Source organism: Phodopus roborovskii, unplaced genomic scaffold (assembly GCF_943737965.1).
Source record: "Phodopus roborovskii unplaced genomic scaffold, PHOROB, whole genome shotgun sequence".
Classification (NCBI taxonomy): Eukaryota; Metazoa; Chordata; class Mammalia; order Rodentia; family Cricetidae; genus Phodopus; species Phodopus roborovskii.
Genome location: NW_026126648.1, coordinates 4,820,807 through 4,840,108, shown reverse-complemented (window position 1 = coordinate 4,840,108; position 19,302 = coordinate 4,820,807). Strand labels below are relative to the sequence as shown.

Here is a 19,302-nt window from a genome sequence, read left to right as displayed (position 1 = left end):
AATGTGAGAATAGTTTCTCTGCCCTAAACCAGTTAATTCTGTTCCTAATCTTTACACCAGTTGGAGTATGCAGAGACATGGAAGTCCCAAGATACGACGAGAGTAACTTCAGGGAAAAGAGGCTGTCTTCCCTTAGTATATTTCATTAGTTGTGTAGTAAAGAGACAGCTGTTGAGCACTCCTAAGTAAAGAACTCCACTGTGACAGTCTCTTAAAAATGTCCAACATGCTGTGTTGGCTCTGATCTAGTGGAAAGTGTAGATAGTTAAGAGAAACTGTGGTAAGTGCTGAGACACATGTATGGTGTTGGTAGGGACATGGTATCATTTGATTATGTTCAACTAAAGGGTGTCTGTAGTAAAGATGTGTTGATAGGTGGGAGTTTTCATTAAGCTGGAAATGTGGTTTGAGGCTCTGGAGAAACTTGTCAAGCTAAGGCAGGGATGCATAGAGACTATAGGCAGATTTTAGCTGATCCAAGACTGGCTGTAAGTGGTAACGTAGATTGGAATTGGTGTTGATCGTAAAAAAACATAATAGAGGTCCATTTGGGGGTGGGCCTAGGAATCTAAAGGCATAACAGTGTTCTGTGAGCCAGCGTGCTGTTGGAAACTGGAATCAGTGTGCTGCCTGTCACTAAAGTAGATCTTTGGTAATGGAAGTCTTCACGGTGTGGATGTGAGGGTGGAACACAGTAAGGGAAGTAGTTTTGTAATTAGTAGGTGCTTACCGTAGTCTAGTGCCCCCTTTTGTCCCGAGGAGTTTTCAGATAATGAGAGGGGGTGTGGAAAAGATGGGAGCACAAATCTAAACGTTTGGAACCTGAGTGTCGACGTAATGGCAGAGTCTGAGTGAAGAAATGTAAGAGTACCTACATATAAAAAGTTCCAGTTATTTAATAAATGCCTACTATTTACATGTGCGTAGATAGCTGCTGTGGCACTTAACCTTGTTCTGCAATGGCAGATTTGTCTGTGTTGTGTTTGTCTAATCTTTCTGTGAGCTCCCAAAGCAACAGAGCCATTTTATTTGTCTGTATATTACATAGACCATCTCCCAGATTGCTACTTGCTGCACGAGTGGCTGTGCCTGAAAAGGATTTAATGGTATTAACGCTTGCCACTAGGTGGTGCTTGCTTTAAGTGATAAATCTGACATCCTGCCTAGAGTGGGGTTTCTGCTTATATGGCCCACATAGAAAGTGACTCTTGATTAGAGTCAACATTCTGCATTTCTGGACTATTGTTTGAAGTGGAATATGAAAAATAATTAGAAAACCCAGAGTGTTAAAAAGGAGAACACTGAACAGTCTTATTATAGGAGAGTTTTCTTGTTGGTAAGCCATTAGTAAGGTTCCTTTAGAGGAGAGTGTGGCGGTGTGTTTCTTAGAGCATTTGTTGACAGATGGTGAAATGTGGTCTGTGCTGACAATGAGATATGACCCCTCCCCCCCCCCCCACAGGCGCCCACTTCCTTACTCCCAGTTCTGAGTTCTCATTATTGCTAACTGTGTCCTGGGCTGTAAATACACAATGTGTATAGAGTCCTTAGATTCAGGGAACTTACTAAGACATGGAAAAGAACTTAGTAATTTCATGTTCTAAAATCCCCACTCATTTTAATAGGCACAGGCAGGTTAAGTAGTTCACAGGTTGCTGGACTGAGCTTCAGCTGCTGGACCCTTTTTGTTTGGAGGGGGGAGCATGTGTTTGTGCTCTTTTCAATTTATTTATGTCACTTGGCCATCTGTCACTGTGCCCAGCCTTTCTTTGTGTGGACCAAGAAGAACGCTGCAAGCATATTCTTTTAGCCGCTCAGGCCCCGTGCATCGCCTCTGCCAGCATCGCTGTGCTCATACCCAACTGAGATCCTACATTACTGATATTACTTACCGCGCATTGTCTGTTTCTGACCGACTCCTGGGAGCATGGCGCCTTACTGCACACCCCCTTACCCATTGAGAACATAGTTATTTCTCCCTCACTCCGCTCCTCTCTACCGGTAGTCTTACTTAGTTTGTACCTGGCTGTCCCTGGAAGGTGGACGGGCAGAGGGTGACAAGAACATGGAAAAAAATGCTATAGCTTTTATGCTGAAAAGCTGCCTGACTTACAAACTTGGTGATGAGCTTGCAGCTTTGTTCTGGTCCATATGCTGAGACTATACTCTTAACTACGGAGTTCTGGTCTATCTGCTAAGACAGTACTCTTAACTACGGAGTTCTGGTCTATCTGCTAAGACTATACTCTTAACTACGGAGTTCTGGTCTATCTGCTAAGACTATACTCTTTACTACGGAATTCTGGTCTATCTGCTAAGACTATACTCTTAACTATGGAGTTCTGGTCTATCTGCTAAGATAAGACAATACTCTTAACTATGGAGTTACTAAATTTTTTGTGTTTGTCATCTCTGCTTCAAATGTCAAGGAAGTGAATTAAATTCATTTTGACATTCAAAGATAGCATTTGGTTGCTCACTTACAGCTTAATAATGAATGCTATTATTTGACTAAATGAATTGTGGTTCACTGGTGTAACTTTTTTTTAACAGTCAAATCTAAGTAGCTGTTCCTCGTTTCCTGAATATTGGCAATCCATTGTTTAACCTAGCCTTCTCAGTTATATTCAGGGTACAGAGCTTCGTGGCTTGTCTTCTATTTAAACCTATAGTTCCTCAGTTTTATCTCCTGGAAATTGTCAGTCGGTAAATAGGTACTTGTTAAATTATATAAGAATTCACTGTGGATCAGGCTGGTCTGGGACTCAGATCCACCTGCCTCTGCCTCCTGAGTGCTGGGCCTAAAGACATACCATCAGTGCCTACCACCCCAGTCCCACGCGGCTGACTTTAAATTCACATTCACCCAGTAGTTGTGCCTGGGCCCTTTCCATAGTTACTTTGTGTATCAGAGCCTTTTCCTTCCTTTCAAACCCCTGGCTTTGTACCTGTAAAACAAGCATTCTATAGGCTACATTCCCTAGCCATGGAAGTTTTTCTTAAGGGTTAATGTCACCTTAGTATGTACTTTTTCTGATTGGAAAAATGTTACAAACATAAAAACTTATTAATGTATCTTATAAAGAAAGCCACTGTAGCAAGAATTAACTATTGTTAATATTTGTAAGTATATGCTTTATAAATGCAAATGTTAACATTTTGTTGTATATTAAAAATGTCAGCAGATAGCCAGTAATATTAAAAAAGATGGGGTTGGGATGCTGGACGGGTGCCTCAGTGGTCAAGAGTACCGGACCTGGGTTGGGTTTTATTCCCAGCATCCATGGGTGGCCCACAAACGTCTATGTACCCAGTTCTAGGGGTCCGTGCCCTCTTCTGAACTCATTTGCACCAGGTACACAGTCAGCCAAACCTCAGGGAAACACCCACGCTGCAGTGCAGTGACTATGAAAAGACGGGCAGTTGTTAGAGCCCCGGACAAAGGCAGTGTTCATGCACAGGCGGCATCTCTGTGTCAGGGAGATTTGAAGATCAGGGTTGTTTAACTCCAAACTCCCGCGTTGACTCTGCCTGTGGGTCGCCCTTCCCCACCCTGTACCGCCTTTCTGTGTTTGTCTTTCCACTTGAATGCTTCCTTGCTGGCTTAAGTCAGTGTGATAGGGTACTTTAAGGAAGGGCCACAGTATTCTTTTCTGTTTGATCACCGTAAAGTAAACATTTCTAGAAATGCATCTAAAGTTATATTTGACTAGTTTATACCAAAGTTTTGAAGTAACAAAGTTCAATTTCCATTTAAAAAAATTAAAAAAATAGACTTGCTTTATGACTCTATCTCTTCCACCTGGGAAATGGAGAAAAAGCAGACACACCGCAAAGGGCCTGCAACAAGAGGCTGGCCCTGAGGGGCCGGTTATGTCCATCTCTTCATTTCTTTTCCAGCTCAGGCAGCTGCTGCTCTCTTTCCTTAAGGAACCTTGTGGCATGGTGGTCTCCTTTTTATACTCCCTACTTGTTAGGTAGGGTGTGTGTGTGTGTGTGTGTGTGTGTGTGTGTGTGTGTGTGTGTGTGTGTGTGGTGTAGATCACGCTAGCCACAGATTTATTTGCCACTATGCCTGTCTATCATCGATTGATTCTCTCTGTTACACTAAAGTGCTTTTAGTTGTAGTTGCATCTAAAACGGTTTTATACATGTCATTTTAAAGTCTGGTTGCTTCATAGGACAGCAGCTGTGGATGCTGCTTAGAAACTGATGAGCCCCTGTAGCGCTAGCCTTTGTGGGACAGTGAAAGGCTCCTTACAAACCAGCCACAGCTGCAGTGAATGCTGTGCTTGTGGGTTTGAGGTGGGGACACTAAGCAAGCGAGCGTTTCTGCCTTGGTCATCTTAATGCTGCTCTTCTTTCTTTCCTTTCAGGGACTTTGGAACATTTTTGCTTCATTATCTTATGATTTTTTTTTCTCTAGGCTACTGACTCTTTAAGACATTTTATGCACATTCTTTCACTGGTAGTAGCACTCAGTTGCCTTTATCTGTGACAAACACTACCTGTGTCCACTGTGCAAAGTCGTGAACATGGAGTTATTTGGAACTGAGAATTTCTCTATTTGAAAAGAAAAATCACTACAATGGCAAAAATAGCTTGTTATAATCAGAGATTGAAAGATTGGAGATTCATTATTTTTCAATCAAAGTAGTTACTGTTTTATTTATCTTATATTTATGTCAAAATAGAAGACAATTTTCCTAAATTAAAAGAATCCTAGAATTTATTTTATTATCTATCTAGTCATCTATCTGTTTTTGAGAGACGGCTTTATTGTATCATCCTGGCTGGGCTGGAACTCACTATGTAGACTAGGCTGGCCTTGAATTTACAGACATTTGATTCTGTCTGTAAATTCAGATTCCAGCCTTCAGAGTGCTGGAATCAAAAGTTTGTGCTACCATATCTATCCACCCTTCTTCTAGAACACACACACACACACACACACACACACACACACACCCCTACCACATGGAACTATGGTTACAGGTTGTGAAAGTTTTAGATCATACATAAAGCTTAACATGATTTTATACTATAAAAACATTGAGTATTGGAGATAATCTGAAAACATATTATAAAGGAAAATAGTTATCTAAGTATCTAATTTAATCTTTGTGTGCTTGGCCTTGAACACAGGGTCTTGCACATGCAAGGCAAGTAATCTTAACAGTCCTCACTTTCCTTTCCTTTTAGATAAGTGAAATTTGTTTTACTTTCCTGGTAGTTAAAGTTTTTGGGCAATGACTAGCATTTGATGTTTCATTGTGTGGGATGAGTTTACAGAAGGATTTTTAATTCCTTGTATGAACAGTTTGTGAATTGTATTTGTTAACCATACTTTTGGATACAAAAGCATTCCCAGTGAGTTACTTCTGATTCATTATCAAGTTTTAACAGTGGCTATAGACTAGCAGTGAGAATAATTAGCCAGAAAATAATAATAAATGAATAAAGGCAGAGATCCCTTTGTGTAACATTTAACTTTAATTTCCTGGCCAGTTTACGTGAATAATTACAACGTTGAAGCAGTTAGGATTGTGCTATTGTGGTTGATCCCTTGAGCTCACGGGAAGCTGAAATGCAGTTTCAAACATCAAACAGATGACTTTGCTATTGCTGTCTCTGAGAAGTATCTCCTGAAGGTCACGTTTGTGTTGGGTGATTTCCCAGTCATACCAACTCAGTGTACTTTGGAGTGATCATGCCTGGTAACTGAATATGATGTAGATATGTGCTTCCCATAGTTGGGATTGTGAATGCTTAATCATGCTCTAGGGGAAGAAAGGACACTTCCTGTACCTAATGGATGAGTATTCTTCTCCAATCCCAGGTAATTTATTCTTTCTTTCTCTCCAGTTATCCTTTCATGAATTCCTTAGCTGTTTGTTCACCCTGCCCCCTCCTCCCCTCAATCATTCCTGATAGCCTCAGTGGGCTTTGACTTTGGGATGGTCCTGCCTCAGTCCCCTGAGTGCTGGGATGATAGGCCTATTGCTGTTTTCATTTCAGTGTGCTATTTTCATCCCTTAGTCAAACGACAACTTCTATTTAGTGCTCTCAGGGTGGTTTAACATAGAATTACAGATTTCATTGTGCTGGAGAAGGCTTTCAGCATACATCCATGCTATGGTTTACAATGACAAAACCACCTTCTTTTCAGTTAGCTCCATAGGAAGCTTTGGTGGAGATTTTACTTGCTCATAATAGGGTAACTTTCCCTAATTTTCCATGTGCTTGACTTTCTTCTCTCATGGGAAAAATTTAAAAAATAGAAATTTGGGATATCCATATACACTTGTGCTGTTGAAAAATCACAAAGATTCTAAAGACTTTGTAGACTCAATAGTTGAAATAGCAAGAAATGTTCAGTCTAAATAAAGTCCTTTCTTTACGATATCTAAAAGCAATCCAGTGACATTTTGAAATAGTGTGAGGATGAATTGTGTCTTGGGGAGAGAGGGTAAGGTTTTATTTCTCCGATATAACTAGTTGGACCAGTTCTGAGAGTGAGTAGAGTTAAAGAAGAACTCTTGAAACTTTGTCAAGGAGGGGGAAGTTTTGATGTTTTACATGTGTTCTAAGGGAACATTGGTTGACATTTATTAGGATGAGGTGATACTGAAGTACATGGACAGTAGAGGGGTCTAATTATGTTGGAAGAAGTTTTGGGTTAGGTGACCAAGACTTGAGTTGATTTGAAGGCTGATTCAAGGGAGCTAGATGAAGGTATTCAGTGGTCAGTCATGTATGGGATTCCAACTCAAGAGGTCAAGATTGAAAAACATAGTTGCTTCAATGAACAGTGCTGTGGAAGTGTAAGCCAAATAAATTCTTTCCTCCCTAAGTTTCTTTGGTGTTTCATGGTGTTTTGTTTTTTTGTTTTTGTTTTGTTTTGTTTTACAGTAGTAGCCGTAAGACACACCCATACATGAAATTTAAAAACAGGAAAAAAAGAACCTGTATGGATTGACATGTATGCTAATTGTGAGTTTCTTAGGGAAATTAGTTATATATTTCTTTGTACTGCCCTTCTGTTGCTTGAAAAGTAAACCTGATGGCATTTATGTAGATCAGTAAAACACAATATTTACATAGGGAAAGAGGGTTAGAGGGCTCTAAAGTAAAAGACCAGTATTAAGGTAATGGGAAAAATATACACAACCTTAGGTCTCTGGAAATTGCTTGAGTCAGTTTGTTTGAGAATGCTTTATATTGAAAGCAGTTAATATTGGTCAACAGTCTCTTTCAAAGTCTGCCTTCTGTGACTTTCTCCACTGCTTCTGGTGTGTTTTAAGGTGAACGTGATGTATACAGGCATGTTCATGTGTGTAAGCAGTTACATTTGCCCATACTCGATGTATCAGGTATGTTCATGTGTGTAAGCAGTTACGTTTGCCCACACTCATGTTAGGGCAAGAGGTGAACACTGGGCGTCCTCTGTCACTCTGTACCTGATTTCTTGAGACAGTTTTTCACAGAGCTCACCTTTTTCACTAGACTGGCCTGTGAGATCTAGAACTTTCTCTAGGAGCACTGGAGTTACAGACCTGTGCTTCTGTGCCCATTTCTCATGGGTGTTAGGGTACACACTGGGGCTCACACGCTTTGATAATATTCTTAGGTATTTAAAAGACATGTAGGCTTACAGGCCCATTGACTATTTGATAGATTATAGTCACTCTAGTGACCTTGTTCTTTCCTTGTTCTGTTAGGAGACAGCGTGTGCTAAGAACTGCTTTATGTATGTGAGTAGAGTGTGGGAGCTCTTCCTGTCTTTTTTGTTAGGGTCACAGTAAATTAATGTTTTATGTCTGAGTTATTTTGATTCAGAGTAGCTCTCTATTCCTGAATTTGTGTCTTAATGGTAGACATGTTTATTAATTTTATGAGTTGGAGTTTGCTTCACTGTGCTAGTCTACTGGGTTACCATAACAAAACTCCATAACTACTGTATAATCAACAGGCACTTGTCATATATTGAGTCTGGAAATTCTGGGTCAAGATGATTCCATGTCCGGTGAGGGCTCGATATCTGGTTCAGACCATGCCTACAGTGCAAAGGCTCTAGAACCTCTCTTGTGAGGGTACTAATTTCATTCATGAGAACTCTGTCCTCAGCAATTAATATCCTGCTACCCTGCATTTCATCACATCTCTTAGTCCCCACCCCACCCTGCCTTGTGGGTGAGGGTTTCACTAATATATTCAGAGGAAATACTCAGACCAAAGCACTCACACCATGCAAAGAAAAGATAAGCAAAGCTGAATAAAATCAAGCAAAAAAACCTTTCCCTGGCATTCTAGTTACATCATAGGAAGCTAGCGATTGTTTTATCTAATGGGAATAGGAAGAAATCAGACCCTGAGTTCTATAAAAGTTCACTAAAAGTCAAGACTTATGAGGGCAAAAAAGACTGGAGTAAGCTCAAAAGTCCGTGTAACTCTAATTTCACTCACTAGCTAAGAAATCAGTGAGAATTGTAGTGAAAGATTGGCATTTGTACCTATTACAGCCAGTCTTAAGAGTCTTCCTCTCTGGGTAGCTAAGTCATGGGAAGGGCATTAACCCTAAAAGGCTATTGTTATGATTATGTTTTTCCTGCTGGTCTGGGCCCACAGCCACACCAGCCCCAAATAACACGCTGAGACTCTGTATTTGATATAATGCTGTTGGCTAGATACTAGTTTTTTATCGGCTAGCTCTGTCTTAATTATTTACCCATTGCTATTAATCTAAGTATTTCCACGTGGTCTCATCTGAGAGAGGGGCTGGCATTCTACCCTGTAGGTCCTCCATCTTGGATCTCCTCCCTACTCCTTCCTGAGTCTTCCTTGTCTCCTAGTCCCGCCTATCTTGCTTTCCTATTGGCCAACAGTGCTTTATTCATTAACCAATAAGAGAAACATTTACAGAATGACATCTCCCATCATCTCTTTTCTGTCTAAAATAAAAGGGGTTTTAACCGTAGCAAAGCAAAATATAAATAAGAATCACAGTTAACAATATTTACTCCATTAACATTCAGCAAGATTTAAAGAAAATATCATTTATCATATCTTTGTGAGTCTAAAGTCCTGTATGTAACTAATCTTAACAAAGGAAAACTATAACCCTAACTATTTGTCTTCAACTCCATCAAAGGCCACAGAAGGATAATATATCAACTCTAGAAATGACACAGACATCTCACTGCCTGGTCAGTCACCTGAAGTTCTTCTGAAATGTTCCATCTTTAGCCTATAGGTCATAGTGTGTCTGTCAGACTCCTCAGCAAAGCAAGAAACTTTAAACTGTCTTATTATATTGGCAGTTTGTCAGTCACTTTTCTCTGTGCCCTGCAGATTGTCTGGCAGACTCTTCCATGAAGCAGGAACTCTGTAGCAATGTCCATTTTGAATTAGTAGTCACTTTTCTGTGGGTCCTGCATGTCCATTTTATAAAGCATAAAGTCAGTCTGGACAAGAGCAGTATCTTGCTCAAATGGTTAGTCTTGCCATATTGGAAGTAAACTCCATGACACATTTATTCAAGGTCCATCTTCCTCTCTGTCAAAGGTGGTGTTGCCAGGAGCAGTTATGTCTCACTGTCAAAAAACCATTTTAAATGTCATATTCTGTAGGTCTTTGAAAGATTTGAAGAATGCCTATTCGTCTCAAAACCTAACTCACCTAACTAAAGTTTTGAGTAGTATAGGCAACTATCTATAGTCTATACTAAATTATATATTACATTTTTAAATGAGCTATATAAACACAATACCTAAACAAGAGGAGAAATATACATATCACAAAATTGACCTTAAATTATATCAATAAATGAAAACCCATTCTAAAACAAAGTATTCTTATCTATACCATAATTCCCTTTTTACCTTTAAAGATACTGGTTGTGATCGTTAACCATTTATAACCAACCTCATTTAAATGAAAACAAACATTTATAGACAATATTTGGGAATTTGGGCGTCATTCTTTCCAAACTACTTCCTGCTGGTAGGGGGCGCTATCATGGGGATCCTAAGAAGATGCAGAAATCCTGGCTGTAGTCTGCAAGGCTGCTTTGTCCAAGCTGTTTTGAATGTTGGCTCACCTGGGTCTCTATTTCAGAGCGTCTGGCTTGCTCAAACCACAGTAGTCTGGAAGGAATCTACAAGCTTTTTATTTTCTGTGGAAACAAAAATAGAAATCCTTTTCCCCAGTAACCTGTCCTTAGACTTAAATTTTGGAGTCAAAGCATTTTTAAAATATATAAATTGAATTAATCCAGTAGCATTTGTTTTAACAGTTGCTGTTATTTCCTCAGCATATGATACAAAGACAATATAATACCGTACAGTATCCAGATTCTCTCTGTGCTTTTATTACTCTATTTCTTCTATTTTTTGAGACAAAGTTTCTCTGTGTAACTCTTATCTGTCCTGGAATTAACTCTGCATACCAGGTTTATTTTGAAATCACAGAGATCTGCTTGCCTCTGTCTCCCGAGTGCTGGGATTAAAGGAATGTGACACCACACCCAGCTCCTCTCTGTCTTTTTATTCTTTTTTTTTTTTTCCAGGATTTTTTTTTAAGATTTATTTATTATGTGTTTTGCCTGCATGTATGCCCACATGCCAGAAGAGGGCACCAGATTGCATCACAGATGGTTGTGAGCCACCATGTGGTTGCTGGGAATTGAACTCAGGACCTCTGGAAGAGCAGTCAGTGCTTTAAGCTCTGAGCCATCTCTCCATTTTTAAACCATTTATCCTGTTTCTTTCTCTCTCCCAAGCCTACGTATATTTTAAAACACACTGTAAACCTTTAGAGGTTTTCTTAATGTGAATCTGTCTTTGATGTAAATCTTTATCTTTTTCTGGCCACAAGTCTTTTATCTGGTAAACACCAACATTGCTAAAATGAAAGTCATAGCTGTGTTAGCCGCAGTCTCTCCAAGATGGCGGCGGCTATTTTACCGCCAGAACTGAGAGCTGTGCTCACTGCCTTGGTCTACACTGCCATCCAGCAAGCATGCTGCCAGCTTGGAATGTGGTCACTGCCATTGCCATCTCTCATACACACCAATGAATTGTTAGCAGCACTTCTTAGAAGCCTTGCTTTTTTTTTTTCTTTTTTTTTTGGCCGATTATGCTGAGTCAGGAAACTTCCCTTAAAGGAGCCATGCAAATCTCAGTTTGAATCTAACAAAACAGGTCCAAACGAGAATAATGCTGCTACCAAGAAGTCTTGCTTGTCTTTCTTTCGTTTCTAAAACCCTTTCTTATGCTTTTATTAAGTTTTAAATGGAAGTTCTTATTGGCCATGTTGAAGGCACCATTATGTTAGAGTATTTTTTTTTCCTCCGGTCTGGACCCATAGCCACTCCAGCCAGGCGGTGGTGGCACACCCCTTTAATCCCAGCACTCTGGAGGCAGAGGCAGGTGGATCTCTTTGAGTTCGAGGCTAACCTGGTCTACAAAGCTACACAGAGAAACCCATCACGGGGAAAAAACAAAACAAAATGAAACTATCTTCACTAAAATTACAATCTGATTTGGGGGTGTATGCAGGTCAGATAGAGCACTTAATGTGAAGCCTTGGGTTTAATCCCTAGCACCAACAAGCAATTCTGAAGTATTCCATATTGATAATACTGGAGAACAAAGTCTCTACACTCTTGCCACTCAGTGGTGTCTTCTCCGTACTGTGGAATCTTCAGTGCTTCCACATCTGTAGTCTGTACAGCCGTTCTTTCCCGTGTGGAGGTGATTGCAGATATGTGATGTAGCTTTAGTCCATTTCATCTCTTGTGCAGACTTGGGTTATTCATATTCAGTTGTTTTACTCATTTGATTACTTTTAGTAATTAGAGTGAATTGAGTTGTTATTGAAGAGCCATGGATGCATTCTCTTGGGTAAAACTAAACTATATGGTCTTAAGATTATTTGTTGGAAAATACATGTGTTTATCATGGGAGTGACATGGAAGATCGTAAAGCACAATCAAATATACGTTGGTCATTAGTGGGAAAGGGGTCTAAAATGGGCACACTGTGACTGCCATAGTGGTCAGAGGTCAGAGGTACAGTGTGAAGTTAGCTGGGTTTGGGAGACCCCGAATCTTTTACTCACTCACTTCTTGTGAGGATCAACTAGTATTCCTGGTGAGGTCTCTTAGTGATGAGAGTGTTGTCAGAGGGAGATGGGCTTGTCACTGAGTGTTACCTATACCAATTGCCAAACTCTCAAGTCCTAATAATGTGGTGGTTATGTTCCTAAGTGACACTGGGATGGGACCTAAGAGGAGGCATCCAGGGGGTGTTCCTAAGTTTGTCACTACCGAGAGGTCCCACCCACTTTCAGAGTTATGTCCACTTAGTGGCAGTTAGGCAGAGTTTGAATTACACCTATAGCTGAGACTTGTTTCTGTCGGTGTCCCCATCCCATCCCGTCTCAGAAAGTGACACTCTTTCCTGTCAGTACCCACAGTGTGCTGCCGCATACCATCAGTTTTGAGAATTGGCGACGAGAAGTTGAAAAGCATGAGAGAACATAAAATTAGCGTGGAAAAAGATAATCAGAAATTGAAACAACTCACGAAAATAAGCCCCTGGAGGCTTTTAAAACAGCTTTCTATCACAGCTCTTCAGCTTTTTTTTTTTATGTGTTCTTTCTCTCAGACTCAATGTAGAACTTAAGCTCATGGCTGGGGCTGGAGAGAGCCAGCACAGGCTGCTCTTCCAGATGTCCTGAGTTTAATTCCCAGCAACCACATGGTGGCTCACAACCATCTATAATGAGATCTGGTGTCTGTTTACATAATAAATAATCTTAAAAATCAAGCTAATGGAAGACACCACATCATTAAAAGGGAAGTTTAGCCTGTGGAAGCATTCCATAAATGTTACTCATAAAATTATTATTTCTAGGGCAGTGGTGGTACATACCTTTAATCCTAGCACTAGGGAAGCAGAGACAGGTGAATTTCTTGAGTTTGAGGCTAGCCTGGTCTACAAAGTGAGTTCCAGAATGTCCAGGGCTACACAGTTAAACCCTATCTCAGACCTCCCTCAAACAAATAAATAGTGTGATTTCTGATCTATACGTTTGAGACAGTAGGGTATTTTGGTTAATGACTTCAGGTGAAATTGCCTTTGTTGTTTTGCTTGAATATGAACTAACATTAAGTTAGCCGGTAGATAGTAAAAAATTAAATCAGCTCAAATATGTGGAATTAATTTCCCTTCATCAAGTTAACAACCCACTCTTGTTGCGGACACCAGCTGGGCATTCTCCAGTTAATCAAGTTCTAAAAACTATCAACTAGGCTTGGGAGTATGAACCTGAAATCCCAGCTATTTGGGAGACAGATGTAAGAAGATTGCAGTTCAAGGCTTGCCTGGATTGCAGAGTGAGTTTAAGGCCAGCCTCAACACTTCACTGAGACCGAGTTTTTTTCTTTTGATTGGACATATAGAACCTGCTTAGTGTGTCCAGGGTTCAGTCCCTAGCACTGTGAGGGGGAGGGGTGTTTCAGACCCCCATTTTGATGTGTATGTGTATTTGGTTTTGATTTTTGAGATGGCATCTCAGTAGCCCAGGCTGACCTAGAACATAATTAGCCAAGGCTAGCCTTGAGCTTATGAGATCACCTTGTTCACCTTTTTTCTGAGTACCAAAATTATAGGCATTCTTATTTTTATTTATCATACAGTTTTCTGTATTACTTTTTTGGGATGTAGTATTCACACTCTTGCTCTGTAACCTAGGCAGGCTTCAGACTTGAACCTTTTGCATCAGCTTATGTACTGCTGAGATTACAGTAATGTGCCACCATGCCCAGCTCTTAGCACCTTTTAATGGTCTTTAAAGAAAGAATGCTTTACATTGAAGCTCATGGTGATTGAAGAATGAAGATAAAATTTGAACGAATAAAAAATTTATTTCATAAGATGCAAGTTCTTGTATAGTATTTTCTGATCTTAGTTGCTTTTAGTGGTTAAATTTCCTTGCCCTTTATAAAGAAAAATATGATCAAAAGATAAACTTATTTTTACTTTACTGGTTTAAACAGTCTACATTTAAATAATTTCATGGCCTATACTAATGTATATCAACCAGAGTACTATGGATTGGGTTGTGATGCACACAATTGTGGATGGATATAGTAAGCACAGACTAAATATTTTCTCATATTTAAAATCTTTTTTTTTTCAAATTATGTGTATGTGTGTGCAAGCATGTGCATATGAGTGTAGATAGAGTCACTCAGAGGCCAGAGGTGCTGGATCCCCTGGAGTTGGAGTCCCGTATGTGCTGGGTTAAACGTGGGCCTTGACTCCCTGAGCCATCTCTCCAGTCCTATTCCAAAATATCTTTTATCTTGATAGGTCAGTTCTCATTCTCAGATACGAAGAGGGCCAGTTGCAACCAAAAATTCAGTTGTCAAAATTGTTGTCTTATTTATTGACCCAATTATCTCTTAAAAACTATTATCCTGACATTTCACCTTATCATGTCTTTGTGTGTACAAATATATATTAAGTTGTTCATTGTAAATAAGTATCAGTACAGTTTTAAACATAATCTCCAAGATATAATCTCCTAAGTGAGTTAATTTTTACAAAATGGAAAATTGGATATGCCAGCCTACTGTTTTCCCCCATCCCTCCTAAAAAGAGTCACTGCTGAAGTTTTCCCTCATGTTTAGCAGATACTTGGATGTCCACTGTGTTTTAGGTAGAGTTTATCACATGTGCCCAGCATCACGAAGCTGTCACTCGTGTGTTCAGAATGAATGCTACCTTTCCACTTGGTGCTCACTCTGCTCTAGATTCCTTCAACATCAGGCTTACGGGAATAAAACCAAAGGAAGGATGAAAAACCTGGCAGGAAACTGTTTCTTCTGCTGAAGGAACAGGACGATGTGAAATGTCATGAGGACATGCATAGGCTCTTTCCTACTTTTTACAAGGAAGGGTTTAGTTAAGGCTGGGCATTTCATAGGAACACCCTTTTACTGTGCTGTTTTGCCTAAGGTGTGCTGTGTTTAGTCAAGTATCTTGTTTTGTTTTTGAGACAGGGTCTAACCATGTATCCCTGGTTGGCCTGGAAACTAAAGAGCTCTGCCTGCTTTTGCTCTGCCTCCTCCTCACTGCTGAGATTAAAGGTGTGTATCACTGGACTGGCCTGAGGGAAGATACTTTAAATGACCTTTTAATTTTCTTGTAACACATTTTGAATCAAACCCTTGATTGTGATAATTCTGCAAGATTGTTTCAGCTGTTATGAAAAAATGATGGTTTCTTGTTTGTGTTGTTCAGTTTGTTACCAACATTGGCATAGTTCAGTTTCTTGAGTGGTCATTGATGAGTGGATGTTTCTTTTCACATCTTGAAGTTGCTTAGCAGTTTCCTGGAGTTAATTTGGGAGGTTTTTTGCCAATGCCTGTGCTGTTCTTTTAGGGTAATCACTACCTAAAGGTCTGTTTGCTCCCCATTTTATCATCTCTATAACCCAAGGATAACTTCGCGACTCATAGTGGTTTCCCCTGAAAAGATAGGACTTGACTATTAGATAAGCTGAGGAAAATGTGTCTGTACATCCATCTGTGGGGACTGCCGTTCATGGCCACTTTAGATTTGACAGCTAAAATTTACACAGGCAAAAGCTACACGGTTTAAACATTTTCAGATTTATTATTTTATATGTATGATTGTCTGCATGTGTGTGTGTGTGTGTGTGTGTGTGTGTGTGTGTGTACCATGTGCGTGTAAGAGCTTGGAGCCTGCCGAGGTCAGAAGAGGGCTTCGGTTCCCCTGGACTGGGTTCTGGTTGTGACCCAGAAGCACTGAGAAAAGCAAACATAACTAACACACATTTTCAGCTATCCACAAGTTGCTTTCCAACGAGAGTGACGATATCTTTGTTTAAGGTAGATTCTAGCCTGTAGGCTGCTTTCAGTAAATGATAACCACAACACACACACACACACACACACACACACACACACACACACACACACACACACACACGGGGGGGGGCATGGAAGAGTACATAATTTAAGGTGAAAGATGCATTAGCTTAGGTTATCAAGGGCATAGTAAGCCCCGCCCACCCCCTTTTTGCTTTTGCCCCTGTGGCAGGGTTTCTCTGTGTAACAGCCCTGGCTGTCCTTTGTAGAGCAGGCTGATGTCAAATTCACAGAGCTCTCCCTGGCTCTGCTCCTGGGTGCTGGTATTAAAGGTGTGTGCCACCACGCCTGGCTCTAGTAAGGTTCTTTTAAAGGCAGTTTAAACTTAAACCAGCTGAGTAAGTACACAGTAGGGAGCAAGTTAAGTATAGTATTAACTTCCCTTTGAACTGTGACCTCAGGAGCTCTGTTTTGGGGATCAAGAGGTATTTTCATAAAACTGTATCACTACAAGCAACTGACCTTCACACATACCTCCGAGTCCCGGACTCTCACCTGTCAGGAGGGTTAGGATGGAGTGGAATGCCATGAAGTGTTTAGTATTGTCTTGGGACAATGTGCCAGCACTAGATCTTCTGTCCGTTAGCAGGAGTGTGCACCAGTTTTGTAGGGACGTTCTGAGATTCTAGGTAGAGGACCCACTTAGTGTCCAATTCTTTGGTATACTGCGTGGGTTTTCTTTAGGCCAGTCCTTGAGTACAGATGCTGTGTCCTGTAGAACAGGGCTCTTCTGTACTTTTGTTCGTTGATGTACTCGTGTGTTTGCTTGCTTTCCAGTAGCGGCCCCCCTCCCCCTTTTCTCTCCTGTGTGGAAAAGGAACTGTTGAGAAGCATTCATCTGGTACCCTGTGTGTAGGATGCGTTTATTTGCTGGGGCATAGTGTAGGAAACAGCATAGCATCCTTCCAGGAGGGAACAGGCTTGTGGGTGTGCACATAAACACACACTGCTAACTTGTTTTGAGCAGAAGAGGGAGGGCCTGGGGCCATTAGCAGGGGTTTCATTGGGCCAGGTCCTTTGGTTCTCTTTTCATTAGTTTCCTTTATGCTGGTCAAGCTTTCTTAGATGTAGCTCTGTCATCATTGTCAGCTTTCTGTAGAGTGATCTTAGAAATGTGTCGTCATCTGACACTGGACTTGGAGTGAATTCAAACAGGAAGGGTTTCACTTTGTCCTTAGCACAGACTGCAGCCCTGTTCCGTCCTTCACCAGGCCTACTTCATATGCACAGAGTCTTAACCGGCTGTCTTACTCTTCTGTAGAAACTTGCTTTATGTTAAAATAATTTAAATTGCTTTTTGACAGGAAATGTATATATTCATTGATGATATTCTATTTTGTGCAATACAAACATTCTGTATTAAACTTGCATCAGAGATTGTGGTTCTTGGATATAAAACTGCAGTATATGAACTTGTCACTATATCTAAATTATGAAACATTTGTGGTGTTTCCTATTTTTGAAAAGTGGGTCAGGGTGAAGAGAGAAGGCCATATGTCTTCCAGGGCGCTCGCAGAGCAGCAGTGAACCCATTCTGGAGTAGGTTTTCTTCTTACAGAAGACCTGGCATCGTGTTCCACCTCCACACAAGCAAGCAAGCAAGCAAGCAGATGGTCTCTGTCCACCTGGCTGTTGTGGTTCACTCTGTTCTGACCCTAGACCACAGCATTAGACCACAGGTTGAGGATACAGTCTCCAAGACTGCTGTGTCCCCTCAGTCTCTGGGCACAAGCTCTGGGTCACTTTACCTGTACTTCAGATAACTTAGACGTGGAGTAGATTTCCCACAGGATGTGGGCAGCGATCGATACTGCTGTCAGGTGGATTGTAAGGGATGTTGCAAAGAATACTGATGAGTCAGATGGAGAGATGACTAGGACAATGGGTAGAAGAAACGATTAAGGTACACATTTGTGGGAACTGTTAGAGAAACGTCTGTGTAAATAAAGCAAGTGCCCACAATTGTACAGCGGCGCGGTGGCAGTGGCTTCTCGTTTTTCTGAGTCGAAGCACGGTGCCTTACTAGACCAACACTTAAGTCCTTGTTTATTCTTTGTTTTTGTTTTTAAGTTATTGAAATTATGAGACTATCAATTCAAATGGAAGCATTTAGTTCTTCGGAACCGTTATGATCTCAAAAGCAAAGGAGAAGGTACAGATCCACGGTCTGAGGTGTTGTGAGGTTCTTCAAAGGGTTCCAGCGTGGCTAACCTTAACATGCTCTTGAAGTGCTATGGCGTGGATTAAAAGGTATGCTCTCAGAGATCTCTCAGTGGTCCAGAGGTTATCGGTGGGTTCAACACTTAATAATGCTGTCTGTTTTCATACCTTAGCGTACTTTAGTGCTTAGATCATGGTTGTGAGTGTATCATGGGCTTTTTGGTATTAAAATCACGAGCTTTATGCTAGAGGGTTTCCCCCCTTCCCTCTTTTGATACAAGTTTGTGGGAGACACCAGAATAGATGCTCTCCTACACTAATTGTAAGGTATAATTTCTTTCATCAGACCGTGTGGAAATGCACTACTCCTGTTAGTTAAGTATTACTCTGTGATTATCTGACCGCTGCTCTCACAGACTAGCCCTCCGTAGTGCTGTCATCTCATGGTGGCCTGAACAAAAACAGTTGTATAAGTTCTTCACTTAGGGTATTAATGTGACTAGTAACATGACTCTTTGTACTGTTTGTAAACAGTATTTATTGTGTTGTAAACAAGAAGTGGGGGGAAATCATTTGGAGGAAAATGAGTGATTTTAAAATACATATATTGTGAGTTCATGGGTGTAAGAATGCAATTGATCATACATGTATTCATAGTATATAGTCTTGTAACTTGTGGTCACCAGGAGTGGTAAGTTTAGGCTCTGTAACACCTACATCCATGCTCATAAAATTTTCCTTGCACGATGTAAAATTATGTCATCACGTGAAATCCTGGAATCTAGTTTTTATGCTGTGGTTGCTCCTGGGTTTGTTTTGTATATAGAAGTGACTGGATTTGGGCTGTACTTACCTCATTAACGTCCTATCGGATTTAGAATTGTTTGTCTTTTACAGCCTGAAGGAAAATGTGTTCATTGGAAAGATGAAGGTGTAAGCTACAGATCAACAGGTTGAATTGGGCTGCGCGCATATATATATATATATATATATATATACACACACACACACACACACACACACACACACACACACATACATATACATACACACATACATACATATTCATATCCTCTGGCATGTCAGTAACTATGTTATTACTGGAGTTTAGTTGTTGAAGCCAGGACAACACTGTTTCATATTAAAATGTAGTCCGTGATGACAGTGATGAAATCATGTTC

General features: G+C 40.5%; 1 protein-coding gene across 4 annotated transcripts in view; it reads left to right on the top strand.

Annotated features, from left to right (window-relative positions):
* The window catches only part of Rbpj (recombination signal binding protein for immunoglobulin kappa J region), a 187,828-nt gene that overhangs the window by 125,519 nt on the left and 43,007 nt on the right, over positions 1-19,302 (top strand). The window contains exon 2 of one of the 4 annotated variants that reach the window (XM_051174037.1): positions 18,032-18,211. The exons of the other annotated variants lie outside the window; for them this stretch is intronic. Within the exon in view, the coding sequence (XP_051029994.1) occupies positions 18,195-18,211 (17 nt within the window). The 5' untranslated portion in view covers positions 18,032-18,194. The remainder of the gene's footprint in view (positions 1-18,031; positions 18,212-19,302) is intronic. 4 annotated transcript variants of the gene reach the window in all.